At 41.4% G+C, this 19,712-nt stretch overlaps 2 protein-coding genes and 1 long non-coding RNA gene across 4 annotated transcripts; 2 read left to right on the forward strand and 1 right to left on the reverse strand.

Moving 5' to 3' along the window:
* The first annotated feature begins 698 nt into the window (after positions 1–698).
* LOC148649933 (uncharacterized) lies at positions 699–8,265 on the forward strand. The gene is made up of 10 exons (XM_088603155.1): positions 699–901; positions 1,685–1,811; positions 2,201–2,301; positions 2,707–2,776; positions 2,982–3,090; positions 3,327–3,360; positions 3,895–4,978; positions 5,443–7,181; positions 7,543–7,609; positions 7,870–8,265. Exons 1-10 carry the CDS (start codon positions 827–829, stop codon positions 7,986–7,988), a joined length of 3,525 nt encoding a protein of 1,174 aa, XP_088459281.1. The 5' UTR covers positions 699–826; the 3' UTR covers positions 7,989–8,265.
* On the reverse strand, positions 7,768–10,576 carry LOC148649934 (uncharacterized). 2 transcript variants are annotated; one of them, XR_015925971.1, is made up of 3 exons: positions 10,432–10,576; positions 8,601–8,709; positions 7,768–7,893 (listed from the first exon to the last, which is right to left on the reverse strand). It is a non-coding gene; the product is annotated as an uncharacterized LOC148649934 (long non-coding RNA). The 2 variants fall into 2 exon arrangements; XR_015925970.1 differs by lacking the exon at positions 10,432–10,576 and adding an exon at positions 9,608–9,705.
* A 1,260-nt stretch (positions 10,577–11,836) lies between these two features.
* LOC148649935 (uncharacterized) lies at positions 11,837–19,385 on the forward strand. Its single transcript, XM_088603156.1, has 10 exons — positions 11,837–12,039; positions 12,823–12,949; positions 13,339–13,439; positions 13,845–13,914; positions 14,120–14,228; positions 14,465–14,498; positions 15,026–16,109; positions 16,578–18,316; positions 18,678–18,744; positions 19,005–19,385. Exons 1-10 carry the CDS (start codon positions 11,965–11,967, stop codon positions 19,121–19,123), a joined length of 3,525 nt encoding a protein of 1,174 aa, XP_088459282.1. The 5' UTR covers positions 11,837–11,964; the 3' UTR covers positions 19,124–19,385.
* The last annotated feature ends 327 nt before the right edge of the window (positions 19,386–19,712 follow it).

A 19,712-nucleotide genomic window follows, 5' to 3' on the forward strand; every position in this document is an offset into this window, starting at 1 on the left:
GCCTTCCTATTCTTTATTTTTTATAAAACTGCAGTGTGAGGAGATGGGTGGTGTAGCCTTCATTTGACTTTGTTCCACGTAAATGACATTTGTTTCCAACAAGAGTATCATCCTATTCTTATACTGTAGTTGTTCTCCTTGTGTTTCTGAATTCCTGCTTTGTTCCCTTTCTTACACTGGTTTAAATTAATCTCTGATCATTTCAAAGTTCTCACTCCTATCATGTGAATTCGTATATGGGAAATCTCATTCACTTTGCATGCAGAGGTGGCTCATGTTTATTTAAAAGGATGCATTTAGTTGAAAGAATGGATATATTTGAATTTGTAGCATTTATCATGTTAGTACAATACTGTTTTATGGATGGATATTTAGAAACTATGTTGGCTTTCTAAACTCGTTACACAATATTATATTTTGTTATTCAAGAATTTTTGCAAATAAGCCAAAGCTATTTATTTGCTTTCAGTAACTTGATGACTGTCACAAATTATACGTTAAAATATGAAACTTTGTTGAAATAACTTTCTTATTGGTTGTATCAGAAAGATAAAGTATATATACATGGCCTATACCTCGAGTGTGATGAGTGAAAAGGACATAGCTTTAATGTACAGTATGTATTCCTCGTTAGTGGTGATGACGTAATCACAACAAATGGCATGCAGTGTGTTACGTCACAAAGGTTGCCATAGTACAGAGGACCGTGGTTTTTTAAAATTACACTGCACCTGCAGCTAGCTTGGTGTAATTCCTCGCGTTTGCTCTGTGTAATTTAATATAATTAAATTAATATAAACAATTAACACACTTTATTCTGAGAAACATGGGAAGAAGACGTCGTAGGAAAGCCCGCGGTAGAGCTCCTGCACCTGTTAAAACCGATCACATGGTTTCTGAGGTAATGCTCTCGAGGCTATGGTCGGGGCGCCGCCTCCTTCATATTACTTCTATTAAAGTAGCTTTTTACATCAAAGATTGACATTGTTTTATAGATGATGTACATATCTAGCCAGGCATGTATGAACCTGTTAATCGCTGGTGAGCAGTTTTAAAACGTTAACATTTTTCCTTGCAATTCTGTTAAGCGGAGTTAATATCAGTTACGTTCAAATAATCTTAAAAGGTTAAAATGGAAAGCAAAATACTTTGAAACTAGTTTACGTCGTTTACTTTATATTGACGAAGTTGTTACGTTCAATTACGTTTTACTTATGTATTCTTGTAACGCTTTTAATTATTTTATCTAACACTCGGTTAATTTAATAATCAATCCTAGTCAATCCTTTAAGACACTGTTTTTCAAAATCATATATTAATACAGTCCAAGCCTACTGGACAAAAGGAATAGCCTGGTTTGGTGCTCTTATGTCAACTGTTCTTTTTTCTGTTTAAAAAGTAATGTCACTACGGTCAGTCTTCAGCTGGAAGTGAAATGTGAATTTTTACTCAAAAACCGGCTTTTAACGAACGACTCGATCAAGTTAGTGAACGCATGCTGGGCCAGCAGACAATTTAAAGATATACATGTATTTATTATATTTTAACCGTATGTGTTTTTTTGTTTTTGCTATCTTCATTAACACATCACAGACATCGAGGACGGTGGGAAGTGTAATAAAGTTTGAAATAAACACCGCGTGGCGTGTTCTCATTCAGGCTGTCTCTCCTCTTCCCCTAACAGCAGGCACTTCAGGAGACAGTGGCCCCCAAGCTCAAAGCTCACCTGCAAGCTGGCGATGAACCAGCAGATCATGGGAGCATTTCCAAGACCGGACAGGTCAAAGAAATACCCCCAGGCGCTGACCAGGGTAAGCAATAACATGCCATCTCTTCACAAGCAGCTTGTGAAGCTTAGGAGTTCTAATTATTCACATTTTACTTATATTGTCAATAACAGCATTCGTTCTCGATACAGTTGTTCACAGTCGCACTGTAGTTATTGCACTCATTTCTGTATTCTAAGATGAGGGCTATTATTTGAGAGAAATGGGCTATGTACTGGGAATAAGAAATTCAAGTAGGGAGATGCGTCAGCATGTGTAGTTTGCAAAGGAACAGGTAAAGGTTTATTCCATGTTGAAAGGAAAAGAAAAGAGGCACAGCGTTTCAGCTTTGGAGTCTTCTGTGATCAGGGGGAAGAGCACAGTCTCTCTTAGTATTTCTATTATTGCAGTTAATGAAAGGTTGTTTTTTACAGCTGATAGCAGCCCTGATGTCAGTGTTCTCAGTCCACGCGAGGAGAACATCTCTTCAGTCTGCATACCCAGATCTCACCTGATGCCGAGCAACTTTTTATTTGTAAGTAAGACAGGGTGAAAACATTTTAAGGACCTCAACTATTAAGGACTATTGTGGAATCCAGGGGTGGATTGTGTTTTATTGGAAAAGTGAGCATTCACAAAAGCATAATCGGTATCTTTCTTTTGGTCCTTTCCTTAAGTCAAAACTTGGAATAACCTGTTCAACAATGTTCTTCGCTTCTGAAGTTCTATGTCACTTAAACTGATGACTGTACTTCCATACAACTTTGAACAGCTCTTCTTTCAGACTGATAGAATTGGGCCTTGTGGTTTTGTTATATTCAAACAATAACTGTGAACATGCAAGTGAATTTCTGAAATGTTGTTCATAGAAGCAGATGCAAACAGTGATTTCTTTGCTTGCTGTTTACAGTATCTTTCTACTTTATTTGTGTAATTGCAGAGGATTTTGGAAATTGAAAATGACATGGAGACAGAGAAAGAGGCCTCAGATGTTTTTGGCAATGAAACAAGTAAGACCAGCAGAGGCAAAGAAGGGTTCAGGGCAAACGCACACTGTCATACATCCATAAAGAAAATCTGTAACCATACAAATCTTTTCCAATAATCAAAAATCACAAGTGCTTTTAGACCAGGCTGGGATATGTTTGCCTTACTAACTGCCCTGTATTAACAGACATAGTGAACTGAAGCAATGGATATTTCTCCTCTCTTCAGGAACAGATTCTGGCCATCTCATGTTCTTGGGAAAGATGAGCCACACTTCATCTAAAGTAGAAAGTTCAGGAATCGTCACGAAGTTCAGGAATCAGCAGCGCTCTGCTTTGTGAGTCTTTCTTCTCTGATTTTGTATGTCATTTCAGTGGGCAGATATATGGTCACGTCATGTGTTTCAGATTTTGTAAAGCAGAGGTGGGATCCTGAGTAAAACATCAGTAAAAATATTATTTATACTTCCTTGTAATTCATCTTTATTTTTAAATGTGCAGGACTCTCTGAAGAGTTTGTCAGATTTTAAAGTAATTTTGCACTGATCAAAATCCATTGCTTATGTTTTTACAGAGAAAGGAAGATAGTAAAGGACATAAGAGGAATAGTGAGTACATATGAGTATAAATTCTTTGGGGCAAAACAATCATAATGATGAGTAGTGTGCTTTGGATACTGCATAACTATCAGTATGATAAATACACCCAATATACTGAGGTTGTCTACAAAGTGTGGAGGATATGACATGATGTCAATCTTGTAGAGAATTTGCTGTACTGAGCACTAGTGACTGTGCTCTACAGGCAGCTTTTTGGCCAATGCCGCCATCTAGTGAAACAAGTACACAACAGCACCTGGTACTGTACCTCCTTTCTGGGGGTAACTTGAGAGATTTTTTAAAGATATCTCATAAAACTAAGGGAGACTGGTCACCTCTGGTATGCCATACCTCTGGTATGCCATAGAGACGAACAGACCTGATTCAACTGTTTTTCAGATTTCAGAATGTATACAATTATACCGTAACAATGTATTAAAGTTGTTTTGTGTATCCTAATAATAAAAAAAGTGGGGACCCATTTAGTGTCTTTCTGTTCAATTAAGGACTTGTTTGTCTTGTATTTGTCTTTTTTTTAAATAGGTTACAAATGAGGGGCAGAACCTCATTTTGCAAATTATAACAACAAGAATGGAGAGAGTGAGCCACAGGCCGATCCATGCCATTCCACAGCTTGGAGAGGAACAGTGCTCCCAGAAAGTGCTGTATATGGAGGCGTCCCCATGCAGCTCCAAAGTCTCGTTTAGCCCCTTGCTGAGCAACTTGTTTCCCTGCAGGGAGTTCACTCACTTAGATGCCTTGGGGCAGGCCAGGAAGAAGGCACCTCTATGCCTGGATCCAGTCTCTAATTCCATAAAAAACCCCATGTGTCAAGACTTGTGTGAGAGAAAGGACAGGGAGGTAGCACTGCACCCATCCCACCAAGTCCAGCGCTATCTCACACACTGCAATTCAGTTTTGGAGCTGGATGAGCCCCTTTCCCATTCAATCACATCAGTCCTGCCTGAGAAATCTGAGGTGAGGGCTCAGAAATTCAGAATGAACAAAAAACCAGTCAAAGCTCTCACCTTAGAGAATCTGGTGATCAAGCCTCAGTTCAGGTGCGTAGACATGGCTGTCCAAAAACTGGGCGTAGAGGAATTTTCCCTTGAAGGCCATGGGACTGGAAGAGAGATTCAGAAATGCTTCTCATCATCGCAAGCATCATCAAAGTCAGCACAGACTTCAGGAGTGCATTCTTCAATGATTGTAAGGGCAGTGACCACTAGCGTTGCCAATGAAAGGGACAGGACCTTTGCCTACAATCCAAAAAATACTCCATGCTCTTCCAGAATAACCTTGATCACACTCAGCAGATCTCCTCAGATCTTCACCCTGAAGATTGAGAATTGGGATGGGAAGCCGACAGCGCAATTCCCTAACCACTCACGATACATCACTTTCAAGGTGAACAAGGGATGGAATTGCACTCCTCATAGCACGAGCGAAAGCAGATTGCTATATCTGAAATCCCTGCCTGGAGAAGAGAACAGCCTGCTGGAGACAAAGAAACACCCATCTCCCAGTTCACTGGTGTACAATGACAGCCTGATGATGAAATCCTTCATAGGATCTCAGATGACTGTTATCACCTCTACAACTAAAGTGTTGTACATTGATCATCAAGGTGAGTATTCAGTTGCCTGCACATTCAATATTCTTGTCAGAGTATATGAATATTGGGTATTTCTTTTCTTGCTTAATTGGACCAACTTGTATTATTTATTTAATAGACTGTACAGTATGTTAATCAAAAGCAGGCCATTATTGTGAGGTTATTCATGGTAAAGTTACCTTGCTCATTGGTATAGTAGTAGTGTCCCATGTGGAAATAGCCCTTAATCACTATTACACACTTCTGGCTCTTGAAAAGTAGGCTTGTTTGTTTGTTTTTTACAGGATAGATAAATTGTATTATGGGAAAACATGTCAGCTGTGGTTTTATGTTAGACACTTCAGCCTATTTTTTTTCCACTTTAGCACCATTAAGTTAAAGCAATCTTAGGAGATATAAAGCTTCTGAATCTGAGTTCTTGTTCTCACTCCAAATTGAACATCTTTTTGTGAACACAAACCATTTCTCTCTTACAGACCTCAGGCAGGCAGGCTTGCGCTCTATAGAAGGGGTGTCAGCCAAAGAGGACGCCTGTGCAAAAGGGGTTCAGTATGCAGAGAGTCCCCAAACCGTATGTGTCCAGGATGAGGACTTCTCCGGAACCAGAATGTCTTGTGAAGTGGTCGACAGCAAACAGACATGCAGAGACCCCACTGAAACAGGAATGAGAGTTTCTGATAAAGAGAGCTCTTCTGAGATGGTGGTGAGACCCAAACTATTTTTGAAGGACTTGGGAGAATCAGCTAAGGGCCAGTCCAAATCGGGCAAAAGAATTCCAAATCATTTACAAAATATATGTGTCCCACTTCATCAGCAGCAACTGAAGTCTAACAATAGCAGGGAAAATTCTTCATCCTCCTGTTCCCCCACACATGAATTGGTCAGATTCAGTGGCCAAAGCTGTGCAGCGGCACCATCGGTGGCCTCTTCAGAGTGCCTCGCTGTGTGTTCTGAAACAGTGAAAGAAATTATCTCCACACTGCTCTTGGAGATAGTCCCAAATTTGTGTAGAGGAGGAAGCCCATGGTATGTGTCTGAACATACATTCCTGATCCACTCTCTGTTCAATAATGTGGTGAAGCGGCTGTGTGCTGTCCCAGGGATGACGGTCTGCGAGAAGAGAGAAGAAAGCAATGTCTGCTGTCAATCCGGGACCATCAGTGAGATTGTACACAGTGTTCTTAGACAACTGGAGAAGGGATATGATTCCATGTACATTATCCAGTTTGCAGTAGCTGCCAAGAATGAGGTGGTTCTCAACAGCGCTGCACTGCTTGTGGTTAAAGAGATTTTAAAACTAAAACAAAATAAGTCTGTGATTGCCCACCAGAAGTCTTCTACCAATATGAGCGCAAAACACCCTACTGATCCTCCTTCCATATCCTTGCCCTTAGGTTTAGTAGAGGAAGTAGTATCGTGCCTTTTGCTGAAAATAGATCCTGAGTTTTCAAAATCACTGGATCCCTCTTCCAAGCCAGATGGGCTGCCAAGGCTTCAGTTTAGCCAGATGGCCTCGCATATGATTTACCAAACTTTGGCTGCACAGATGAATGCCCCTGGGGTGTCTGTAGTCCAAGAGGAGGGACACAACACCACCTTTCCACCACCTGACAAGATTAAAAATGCTGTGAGCTGCATTTACAGAGAACTTGTCCAGAGAATGGGCTCAAAGTTTGACCTTCAGTTAGCAGTGGCTTCCCAAAGCCCGGCTGTGATCAAAATGATGATAGCACATGTGACCCGCGAAATTTTTAAAATCCTGGTTTCAGGGAGTGAATGTTCCAGTCCGTGTATCCTTTCCTCGGGGCCTGCTGGCACTTTTGACCTGGCCCCAAAGGAATCTGAGATGAGCAGTGACAGAGGCACAGAAGAAGTACCTTCTGAAAAAAGCTGCTGCACAGCTGTGAAGGAGGCTGTAGAAATACATGAAAGCTGTCTGCAACTTACCAGCCGTAGTGAACTTTCTAAATCAGACACCTTTTCCTCCACAAACCTGAAGAGTCATTCTGGCCAGAAAGCCTCCTGTCAAATGGGTTCTGCAGCTGTCGATGTTGCCCTGGATTCAGTAGCCTTTCACAGTGCAGCTCCAGGCTCGGTCCCAGCTCTAAAGGAGAACAGCTCAGGCTATGCCATGGCTGCTGATCCACCGTCGTTCCGGGAGAGAGCAAGAGACGAAAAGAGAAAGCCTGGAAAAATGAAGGAGGAGGCCAAAAAGGTAAGCACAGGGATGAGCAGTGCAGATGTCAAACGCTTGGAGTGATTGTTTTTCTTTGCCCTTGTGCACAAGCCATCCTTCGGATACAATAGGCTGTTCCTCAGAAAGTTTATGATGATCTGAACTTTAAAAAGGACTATAAGATTTTGTTGGCAGCATGTGGAGAAGCTGCAGACACAGTATAAAAAAGTTTTTAAAGTTTTTACATTTCTCTACTTAACTACCCAAATGGCACACCCCAGTAACTGATGCATAGCCCCGTAGTATTGAGGACTTTTGGGTAGGAACTTAATACAAAGAGCTTTTCCTGGAATTGCTTGTGTTGGAATAATCTAACCTCATGTTCTTTGTCTATACACAGGCCAGCCAGAAATCTCTGAGCCTTGATAAAGGAACACAATATAGTGAGGCTGAGGACCACCAAGCAGGTGAGTCCCCCAGAAATGATAGCATGTTCCACCTGGTCATTTACAGATAAATGGAGATTGCTCATCATTCCATGGAATTTTCTCTTTTTGTTTAAAAATTGATGTAGTTATTGTGGAACTTATCAACACCATAACAACTGAATGAGTGAACTGACGTTTTTAAAGTGCATTAATGATTTTTTTATTTTCAGCGTAAACACTCAAGCTTTCTATTGAGCACAATGTTACTATGGGAGAAATGTTTTGCTCTCTCTTTTCAGATTCTCCATCTCCTGCAGTGGAAACTAAAAAGTCCAAGAAGAAACGTAAAAACATCTTTAAATTATTCTCACAGGCAATGAGGAAACTGGTTTGTATGAAGCCAGTGTTGGATGATTGATCTCCACAAGAAGTCATATTTTAATATTTACAATATTTTAGCATTTTAAGGAAAAAAACTCCATTTTTAAAATTTAATGTCACAGAATGAAAGAATGGGTGTGAGGCAGCAGGAGTCAATAGCCCAACATCATCAGCATGACAAGAGTGTCATTAAGGACAATCTTTTAACCAGATGTTTCAGCAGCTTAGAATGATCCGTACATGCTGTATACTGTGTTGGGTAGGCAGTAATAGATATTGTAATTGCTACGTAATAAAAAGGGAATTATAAAGTATGACTGTCTTGTCTGGTTTGTTGGTGCAGTCTTGGTTCTGGGAGATATATATCTATCCTTTTGCAGAAGAAAAGGGTCCTAACATCCTTTAAAATTGCTAGAAGGCGTAGTTGGCTATAAAGGCAATCAAGGATTCTGCATTGAAGGTTCACCATGTGTGACATTAAAGCATGCCTTTGTGTTGCGGTAGGAAAGTCATGTGAACACAGAGAGAACATGTAAAAGCCAGGCAGATAGCAGCCCAGGTGTGGAACAGTTTGAAACATAAAGAGAATGGTTCTGTCACCACTGATCGCAACTACATTAATGAGCAATTTAAACACAGGATTACTTACCTGTTATGTCGACATGCAGTGTTGGTTCACGTGACACTGTCGTGGTAATATGGGGATACCGGGGTCTGGCACAAAGGGGATCTTGATGGCTCACTCCCTCCCGGGTTCTCTGCACAAGACAGAAGTGCTCATGGGTGAAAGAGAGAGGTCAGCCTGCGTTTGGGCACATGAAAGGTGGGACATGTACCTGGCCATACATGCAGACAGACCACCAGGCACTTACAGCACTGCTCTCTACATCAGGCACTGGCCACTCTAAGCCACAGCCTCTCTTCAGGAGCTTCAGCAGACCTCAGGACAGGACCCAGTGCTTTCCCAGCTCCACACTTCATATACTCGGAGTGGCCCTCCATGGTCTCCACTGACCTGAGCCCCTTCCATCATGTTAAAGATGAGCTCTCCTGCTGGAATGAGTCGTGTGTCATTCGGGGCACCTGTGCTGTTATTCCTGCCTGCCTTTAGGTGCGAGTGTTGCAGATGGCACACGAGGGCCACTTGGGAATAGTCAAAGTCAAACAGCAGTGTCTGGATCTGGTTTCGTGGCCAGGAAATGACAGAGACATCGAAACACTTGTCAGGTACTGTGAAGCCTTCCTCCTGGGACAGTAGGAAGTAGGAAAACAGAGAGCCCCGCACCACATCCTCTCCAGCCCCCAGACTGGCCATCCGAGCCCTGGGATCTTCTCCAGCTGGACATCTGTGGGGAGCTGCATGGTGTCTTTCCCCATCACAGTTTCCTCATTATGGTTTCTAATTTGCTCTTGAAATGGCTGGAAGTGGCCTCCACTAGATCGGTCACCACTCAGGCAGTCATTGACTTCCTGGATTCCCTCTCTGCCCACTGGGATTTTCCAACCAACATCACCACCGACAATGGGCCGCCGTTTGTGTCCACTGAGTTTGGCTTACCAGGACATACGACACACTCGTATGGCCTTATACAACCCATCGGCAATCAGTGGGGTGAACGACTAAATCAGACAGTCAAAAATGGCATCGGGGCCCACCTGACAGAGGCCTGCTCCTTCCCAACTGTGTTCCTCCGCACCCTGCTGCACTATTGGACTACAGCCACAGAACTGGCCATTATACAATATAAGAAGCCAAAAGTCTCTGAAAAAAAAGTGCATATACTGTATGAGCAAATTTTGTGTTCATCTTTTATTAGAGCCGCCTGGGAAGACAATCTCGATGTCAGTTTTTCAGATCGAGGCTGGACATCTGCACACTGTAAGTTACACACCTCCTGCATTAGTGCACGTCGCTTATTAATACAATTTAAAATCATGCACCGACTCCATATGTCTAAAACCAATAGAATGGAATCTAATTCTGTAAAAGAATCTAAAGGTAAAAGAATCAAAACAGCAAGCGATTTTGACGTATTTGGTCACATCTGTTTTTCTTTTTGTGAATGTCTGTGATATGGCTTTTTTAAACAGAAAAGCAATTTTAACAAAAATAAGCATACAGTGGTCCCTTTTGATTTTTCGGACTTTTCGGTGGCTTTTTGATCGTACATGATTCATGCAGCCATTTCCTGAAAGATACTGATGCAGTCTTTAACAACAGGGCTGGGTACCTTGTTCCACGCTCTTATAACCTTTTGGGTAAAGACGTGTCTTGGGCGTTTAAAACCGAGACCTTCTTCACAAGTTCTACTTGTGTCCTCTTAATTCAAAAGACTTCCGCAGAGTTGACTTTGCCAATGGTATAGTGTTATAGAGAATGTAAGGGAACCAACACTAAAGCACCTGTTTGTCTACCAGTTTCTTAATAAACAGCATCTTCCAACAATCCAGTGGGATTGCTTGAAAGTGTTCTTTCTAACCTTGATCTTCAGTGTATGTCAGTGCTGCTGCTCTTTTCTCTCTCTTCATGTTCTCAACAGGTCTCTTGCCTCGTCTTCTTCAGTCCTGTACTGATCCAGAGCTCACCCTTCTGGTCACTCATGAGCCCTGGGTTTTTCCTCTGGCTGGTGGCCGGGTGGTGGGAGCCATGTGGGTGTGGGCAGGAGCCCAGACGCGTGCCTGGAGGGGCTGCTCTGCTGTCACCCGCTGTGTCCAGGAAAACTTCACAGCCTGCTTCCTGGGCCTGGTGCAGCACTGCCTGCTCCTCTCCTGAACCTCATGCAGGATTAGCCCACATGACAGACGTCCAGACACTTAGGAAGCTGTGATGGTGAACAGCCTTTCCTGTCAAACAGTAAGACCACAACACCTTGAGCAGCTACGTAGACATCGGCATTGGATCCCTAAGCTCTTGGTTCTCCGATCATTTCAGCCCCGTCTTGTAGTCTCCACACTGTTTCCTTCTCCCAGCCAAGAGCTGAGCAATCTTGTAGGACTTGGCTGACTCTTTTCATTGACTTCTTTATTATCAGACCATGGAAGACGATTGTAAAGCATTTGCCAGAAAAAAATGTTGTGCAAGAAAACAATTGAGAGTTGTTGTTAAGTTACTGTATAAGAAACACTACAAACTTTTTCAAAACCTTTTTCAATTTCTTAATTTTTATCAAACACACTTCAACAATGAGCCTTCCTATTCTTTATTTTCTATAAAACTGCAGTGTGAGGAGATGGGTGGTGTAGCCTTCATTTGACTTTGTTCCACGTAAATGACATTTGTTTCCAACAAGAGTATCATCCTATTCTTATACTGTAGTTGTTCTCCTTGTGTTTCTGAATTCCTGCTTTGTTCCCTTTCTTACACTGGTTTAAATTAATCTCTGATCATTTCAAAGTTCTCACTCCTATCATGTGAATTCGTATATGGGAAATCTCATTCACTTTGCATGCAGAGGTGGCTCATGTTTATTTAAAAGGATGCATTTAGTTGAAAGAATGGATATATTTGAATTTGTAGCATTTATCATGTTAGTACAATACTGTTTTATGGATGGATATTTAGAAACTATGTTGGCTTTCTAAACTCGTTACACAATATTATATTTTGTTATTCAAGAATTTTTGCAAATAAGCCAAAGCTATTTATTTGCTTTCAGTAACTTGATGACTGTCACAAATTATACGTTAAAATATGAAACTTTGTTGAAATAACTTTCTTATTGGTTGTATCAGAAAGATAAAGTATATATACATGGCCTATACCTCGAGTGTGATGAGTGAAAAGGACATAGCTTTAATGTACAGTATGTATTCCTCGTTAGTGGTGATGACGTAATCACAACAAATGGCATGCAGTGTGTTACGTCACAAAGGTTGCCATAGTACAGAGGACCGTGGTTTTTTAAAATTACACTGCACCTGCAGCTAGCTTGGTGTAATTCCTCGCGTTTGCTCTGTGTAATTTAATATAATTAAATTAATATAAACAATTAACACACTTTATTCTGAGAAACATGGGAAGAAGACGTCGTAGGAAAGCCCGCGGTAGAGCTCCTGCACCTGTTAAAACCGATCACATGGTTTCTGAGGTAATGCTCTCGAGGCTATGGTCGGGGCGCCGCCTCCTTCATATTACTTCTATTAAAGTAGCTTTTTACATCAAAGATTTACATTGTTTTATAGATGATGTACATATCTAGCCAGGCATGTATGAACCTGTTAATCGCTGGTGAGCAGTTTTAAAACGTTAACATTTTTCCTTGCAATTCTGTTAAGCGGAGTTAATATCAGTTACGTTCAAATAATCTTAAAAGGTTAAAATGGAAAGCAAAATACTTTGAAACTAGTTTACGTCGTTTACTTTATATTGACGAAGTTGTTACGTTCAATTACGTTTTACTTATGTATTCTTGTAACGCTTTTAATTATTTTATCTAACACTCGGTTAATTTAATAATCAATCCTAGTCAATCCTTTAAGACACTGTTTTTCAAAATCATATATTAATACAGTCCAAGCCTACTGGACAAAAGGAATAGCCTGGTTTGGTGCTCTTATGTCAACTGTTCTTTTTTCTGTTTAAAAAGTAATGTCACTACGGTCAGTCTTCAGCTGGAAGTGAAATGTGAATTTTTACTCAAAAACCGGCTTTTAACGAACGACTCGATCAAGTTAGTGAACGCATGCTGGGCCAGCAGACAATTTAAAGATATACATGTATTTATTATATTTTAACCGTATGTGTTTTTTTGTTTTTGCTATCTTCATTAACACATCACAGACATCGAGGACGGTGGGAAGTGTAATAAAGTTTGAAATAAACACCGCGTGGCGTGTTCTCATTCAGGCTGTCTCTCCTCTTCCCCTAACAGCAGGCACTTCAGGAGACAGTGGCCCCCAAGCTCAAAGCTCACCTGCAAGCTGGCGATGAACCAGCAGATCATGGGAGCATTTCCAAGACCGGACAGGTCAAAGAAATACCCCCAGGCGCTGACCAGGGTAAGCAATAACATGCCATCTCTTCACAAGCAGCTTGTGAAGCTTAGGAGTTCTAATTATTCACATTTTACTTATATTGTCAATAACAGCATTCGTTCTCGATACAGTTGTTCACAGTCGCACTGTAGTTATTGCACTCATTTCTGTATTCTAAGATGAGGGCTATTATTTGAGAGAAATGGGCTATGTACTGGGAATAAGAAATTCAAGTAGGGAGATGCGTCAGCATTTGTAGTTTGCAAAGGAACAGGTAAAGGTTTATTCCATGTTGAAAGGAAAAGAAAAGAGGCACAGCGTTTCAGCTGTGGAGTCTTCTGTGATCAGGGGGAAGAGCACAGTCTCTCTTAGTATTTCTATTATTGCAGTTAATGAAAGGTTGTTTTTTACAGCTGATAGCAGCCCTGATGTCAGTGTTCTCAGTCCACGCGAGGAGAACATCTCTTCAGTCTGCATACCCAGATCTCAGCTGATGCCGAGCAACTTTTTATTTGTAAGTAAGACAGGGTGAAAACATTTTAAGGACCTCAACTATCAAGGACTATTGTGGAATCCAGGGGTGGATTGTGTTTTATTGGAAAAGTGAGCATTCACAAAAGCATAATCGGTATCTTTCTTTTGGTCCTTTCCTTAAGTCAAAACTTGGAATAACCTGTTCAACAATGTTCTTCGCTTCTGAAGTTCTATGTCACTTAAACTGATGACTGTACTTCCATACAACTTTGAACAGCTCTTCTTTCAGACTGATAGAATTGGGGCTTGTGGTTTTGTTATATTCAAACAATAACTGTGAACATGCAAGTGAATTTCTGAAATGTTGTTCATAGAAGCAGATGCAAACAGTGATTTCTTTGCTTGCTGTTTACAGTATCTTTCTACTTTATTTGTGTAATTGCAGAGGATTTTGGAAATTGAAAATGACATGGAGACAGAGAAAGAGGCCTCAGATGTTTTTGGCAATGAAACAAGTAAGACCAGCAGAGGCAAAGAAGGGTTCAGGGCAAACGCACACTGTTATACATCCATAAAGAAAATCTGTAACCATACAAATCTTTTCCAATAATCAAAAATCACAAGTGCTTTTAGACCAGGCTGGGATATGTTTGCCTTACTAACTGCCCTGTATTAACAGACATAGTGAACTGAAGCCATGGATATTTCTCCTCTCTTCAGGAACAGATTCTGGCCATCTCATGTTCTTGGGAAAGATGAGCCACACTTCATCTAAAGTAGAAAGTTCAGGAATCGTCACGAAGTTCAGGAATCAGAATCGCTCTGCTTTGTGAGTCTTTCTTCTCTGATTTTGTATGTCATTTCAGTGGGCAGATATATGGTCACGTCATGTGTTTCAGATTTTGTAAAGCAGAGGTGGGATCCTGAGTAAAACATCAGTAAAAATATTATTGATAATTCCTTGTAATTCATCTTTATTTTTAAATGTGCAGGACTCTCTGAAGAGTTTGTCAGATTTTAAAGTAATTTTGCACTGATCAAAATCCATTGCTTATGTTTTTACAGAGAAAGGAAGATAGTAAAGGACATAAGAGGAATTGTGAGTACATATGAGTATAAATTCTTTGGGGCAAAACAATCATAATGATGAGTAGTGTGCTTTAGATACTGCATCACTATCAGTATGATAAATACACCCAATATACTGAGGTTGTCTACAAAGTGTGGAGGATATGACATGATGTCAATCTTGTAGAGAATTTTTTTGCTGTACTGAGCACTAGTGACTGTGCTCTACAGGCAGCTTTTTGGCCAATGCCGCCATCTGGTGAAACAAGTACACAACAGCACCTGGTACCTCCTTTCTGGGGGTAACTTGAGAGATTTTTTAAAGATATCTCATAAAACTAAGGGAGACTGGTCACCTCTGGTATGCCATACCTCTGGTATAGAGACTAACAGACCTGATTCAACTGTTTTTCAGATTTCAGAATGTATACAATTATACCGTAACAATGTATTAAAGTTGTATTGTGTATCCTAATAATAAAAAAGTGGGGACCCATTTAGTGTCTTTCTGTTCAATTAAGGACTTGTTTGTCTTGTATTTGTCTTTTTTTTAAATAGGTTACAAATGAGGGGCAGAACCTCATTTTGCAAATTATAACAACAAGAATGGAGAGAGTGAGCCACAGGCCGATCCATGCCATTCCACAGCTTGGAGAGGAACAGTGCTCCCAGAAAGTGCTGTATATGGAGGCGTCCCCATGCAGCTCCAAAGTCTCGTTTAGCCCCTTGCTGAGCAACTTGTTTCCCTGCAGTGAGTTCACTCACTTCGATGCCTTGGGGCAGGCCAGGAAGAAGGCACCTCTATGGCTGGATCCAGTCTCTAAATCCATAAAAAACCCCATGTGTCAAGACTTGTGTGAGAGAAAGGACAGGGAGGTAGCACTGCACCCATCCCACCAAGTCCAGCGCTATCTCAGACACTGCAATTCAGTTTTGGAGCTGGATGAGCCCCTTTCCCATTCAATCACATCAGTCCTGCCTGAGAAATCTGAGGTGAGGGCTCAGAAATTCAGAATGAACAAAAAACCAGTCAAAGCTCTCACCTTAGAGAATCTGGTGATCAAGCCTCAGTTCAGGTGCGTAGACATGGCTGTCCAAAAACTGGGCGTAGAGGAATTTTCCCTTGAAGGCCATGGGACTGGAAGAGAGATTCAGAAATGCTTCTCATCATCGCAAGCATCATCAAAGTCGGCACAGACTTCAGGAGTGCATTCTTCAATGATTGTAAGGGCAGTGACCACTAGCGTTGCCAATGAAAGGGACAGGACCTTTGCCTACAATCCAAAAAATACTCCATGCTCTTCCAGAATAACCTTGATCACACTCAGCAGATCTCCTCAGATCTTCACCCTGAAGATTGAGAATTGGGATGGGAAGCCGACAGCGCAATTCCCTAACCACTCACGATACATCACTTTCAAGGTGAACAAGGGATGGAATTGCACTCCTCATAGCACGAGCGAAAGCAGATTGCTATATCTGAAATCCCTGCCTGGAGAAGAGAACAGCCTGGTGGAGACAAAGAAACACCCATCTCCCAGTTCACTGGTGTACAATGACAGCCTGATGATGAAATCCTTCATAGGATCTCAGATGACTGTTATCACCTCTACAACTAAAGTGTTGTACATTGATCATCAAGGTGAGTATTCAGTTGCCTGCACATTCAATATGCTTGTCAGAGTATATGAATATTGGGTATTTCTTTTCTTGCTTAATTGGACCAACTTGTATTATTTATTTAATAGACTGTACAGTATGTTAATCAAAAGCAGGCCATTATTGTGAGGTTATTCATGGTAAAGTTACCCTGCTCATTGGTATAGTAGTAGTGTCCCATGTGGAAATAGCCCTTAATCACTATTACTGTACACACTTCTGGCTCTTGAAAAGTAGGCTTGTTTGTTTGTTTTTTACAGGATAGATAAATTGTATTATGGGAAAACATGTCAGCTGTGGTTTTATGTTAGACACTTCAGCCTATTTTTTTCCACTTTAGCACCATTAAGTTAAAGCATTCTTAGGAGATATAAAGCTTCTGAATCTGAGTTCTTGTTCTCACTCCAAATTGAACATCTTTTTGTGAACACAAACCATTTCTCTCTTACAGACCTCAGGCAGGCAGGCTTGCGCTCTATAGAAGGAGTGTCAGCCAAAGAGGACGCCTGTCCAAACGGGGTTCAGTATGCAGAGAGTCCCCAAACTGTATGTGTCCAGGATGAGGACTTCTCCGGAACCAGAATGTCTTGTGAAGTGGTAGACAGCAAACAGACATGCAGAAACCCCACTGAAACAGGAATGAGAGTTTCTGATAAAGAGAGCTCTTCTGAGATGGTGGTGAGACCCAAACTATTTTTGAAGGACTTGGGAGAATCAGCTAAGGGCCAGTCCAGATCGGGCAAAAGAATTCCAAATCATTTACAAAATATATGTGTCCCACTTCTTCAGCAGCAACTGAAGTCTAACAATAGCAGGGAAAATTCTTCATCCTCCTGTTCCCCCACACATGAATTGGTCAGATTCAGTGGCCAAAGCTGTGCAGCGGCACCATCGGTGGCCTCTTCAGAGTGCCTCGCTGTGTGTTCTGAAACAGTGAAAGAAATTATCTCCACACTGCTCTTGGAGATAGTCCCAAATTTGTGTAGAGGAGGAAGCCCATGGTATGTGTCTGAACATACATTCCTGATCCACTCTCTGTTCAATAATGTGGTGAAGCGGCTGTGTGCTGTCCCAGGGATGACGGTCTGCGAGAAGAGAGAAGAAAGCAATGTCTGCTGTCAATCCGGGACCATCAGTGAGATTGTACACAGTGTTCGTAGACAACTGGAGAAGGGATATGATTCCATGTATATTATCCAGTTTGCAGTAGCTGCCAAGAATGAGGTGGTTCTCAACAGCGCTGCACTGCTTGTGGTTAAAGAGATTTTAAAACTAAAACAAAATAAGTCTGTGATTGCCCACCAGAAGTCTTCTACCAATATGAGCGCAAAACACCCTACTGATCCTCCTTCCATATCCTTGCCCTTAGGTTTAGTAGAGGAAGTAGTATCGTGCCTTTTGCTGAAAATAGATCCTGAGTTTTCAAAATCACTGGATCCCTCTTCCAAGCCAGATGGGCTGCCAAGGTTTCAGTTTAGCCAGATGGCCTCGCATATGATTTACCAAACTTTGGCTGCACTGATGAATGCCCCTGGGGTGTCTGTAGTCCAAGAGGAGGGACACAACACCACCTTTCCACCACCTGACAAGATTAAAAATGCTGTGAGCTGCATTTACAGAGAACTTGTCCAGAGAATGGGCTCAAAGTTTGACCTTCAGTTAGCAGTGGCTTCCCAAAGCCCGGCTGTGATCAAAATGATGATAGCACATGTGACCCGCGAAATTTTAAAAATCCTGGTTTCAGGGAGTGAATGTTCCAGTCCGTGTATCCTTTCCTCGGGGCCTGCTGGCACTTTTGACCTGGCCCCAAAGGAATCTGAGATGAGCTGTGACAGAGGCACAGAAGAAGTACCTTCTGAAAAAAGCTGCTGCACAGCTGTGAAGGAGGCTGTAGAAATACATGAAAGCTGTCTGCAACCTACCAGCCGTAGTGAACTTTCTAAATCAGACACCTTTTCCTCCACAAACCTGAAGAGTCATTCTGGCCAGAAAGCCTCCTGTCAAGTGGGTTCTGCAGCTGTCGATGTTGCCCTGGATTCAGTAGCCTTTCACAGTGCAGCTCCAGGCTCGGTCCCAGCTCTAAAGGAGAACAGCTCAGGCTATGCCATGGCTGCTGATCCACCGTCGTTCCGGGAGAGAGCAAGAGATGAAAAGAGAAAGCCTGGAAAAATGAAGGAGGAGGCCAAAAAGGTAAGCACAGGGATGAGCAGTGCAGATGTCAAACGCTTGGAGTGATTGTTTTTCTTTGCCCTTGTGCACAAGCCATCCTTCGGATACAATAGGCTGTTCCTCAGAAAGTTTATGATGATCTGAACTTTAAAAAGGACTATAAGATTTTGTTGGCAGCATGTGGAGAAGCTGCAGACACAGTATAAAAAAGTTTTTAAAGTTTTTACATTTCTCTACTTAACTACCCAAATGGCACACCCCAGTAACTGATGCATAGCCCCGTAGTATTGAGGACTTTTGGGTAGGAACTTAATACAAAGAGCTTTTCCTGGAATTGCTTGTGTTGGAATAATCTAACCTCATGTTCTTTGTCTATACACAGGCCAGCCAGAAATCTCTGAGCCTTGATAAAGGAACACAATATAGTGAGGCTGAGGACCACCAAGCAGGTGAGTCCCCCAGAAATGATAGCATGTTCCACCTGGTCATTTACAGATAAATGGAGATTGCTCATCATTCCATGGAATGTTCTCTTTTTGTTTAAAAATTGATGTCGTTATTGTGGAACTTATCAACACCATAACAACTGAATGAGTGAACTGACGTTTTTAAAGTGCATTCATGATTTTTTTATTTTCAGCGTAAACACTCAAGCTTTCTATTGAGCACAATGTTACTATGGGAGAAATGGTCTGCTCTCTCTTTTCAGATTCTCCATCTCCTGCAGTGGAAACTAAAAAGTCCAAGAAGAAACGTAAAAACATCTTTAAATTATTCTCACAGGCAATGAGGAAACTGGTTTGTATGAAGCCAGTGTTGGATGATTGATCTTCACAAGAAGTCATATTTTAATATTTACAATATTTTAGCATTTTAAGGAAAAAAACTCTTAAAAGTTAATGTCACGGAATGAAAGAATGGGTGTGAGACAATAGCCCAACGTCATCAGCATGACCAGAGTGTCATTAAGGACAATCTTTCAACCAGATGTTTCAGCAGCTTAGAATGATCCGTTCATGCTGTATACTGTGTTGGGTAGGCAGTAATATATATTGTAATTGCTACGTAATAAAAAGGGATTTATGAAGTATGACTGTCTTGTCTGGTTTGTTGGTGCAGTCTTGGTTCTGGGAGATATATATCTATCCTTTTGCAGAAGAAAAGGGTCCTAACATCCTTTAAAATTGCTAGAAGGGGTAGTTGGCTATAAAAGCAATCAAGGTTTCTGCATTAAACGATTGTTGACGGAAGCCAGAGTATCAGCCCCAACAATGTGGCAGTGAAGATTGGTCCAGACCCCCACCACCCTTTGTGTGATGAAGTGCTGCATGTTCTAAGTCTCCTATGCACTCCCTATTAGTTTTAAAGACTCCTGGGCTTTGTTGTTGCTGTTTTTAATCTTTTTTAGCATCATAAA

Source organism: Lepisosteus platostomus, chromosome 13, assembly GCF_059453375.1.
Source record: "Lepisosteus platostomus isolate fLepPlt1 chromosome 13, fLepPlt1.hap1, whole genome shotgun sequence".
Classification (NCBI taxonomy): Eukaryota; Metazoa; Chordata; class Actinopteri; order Semionotiformes; family Lepisosteidae; genus Lepisosteus; species Lepisosteus platostomus.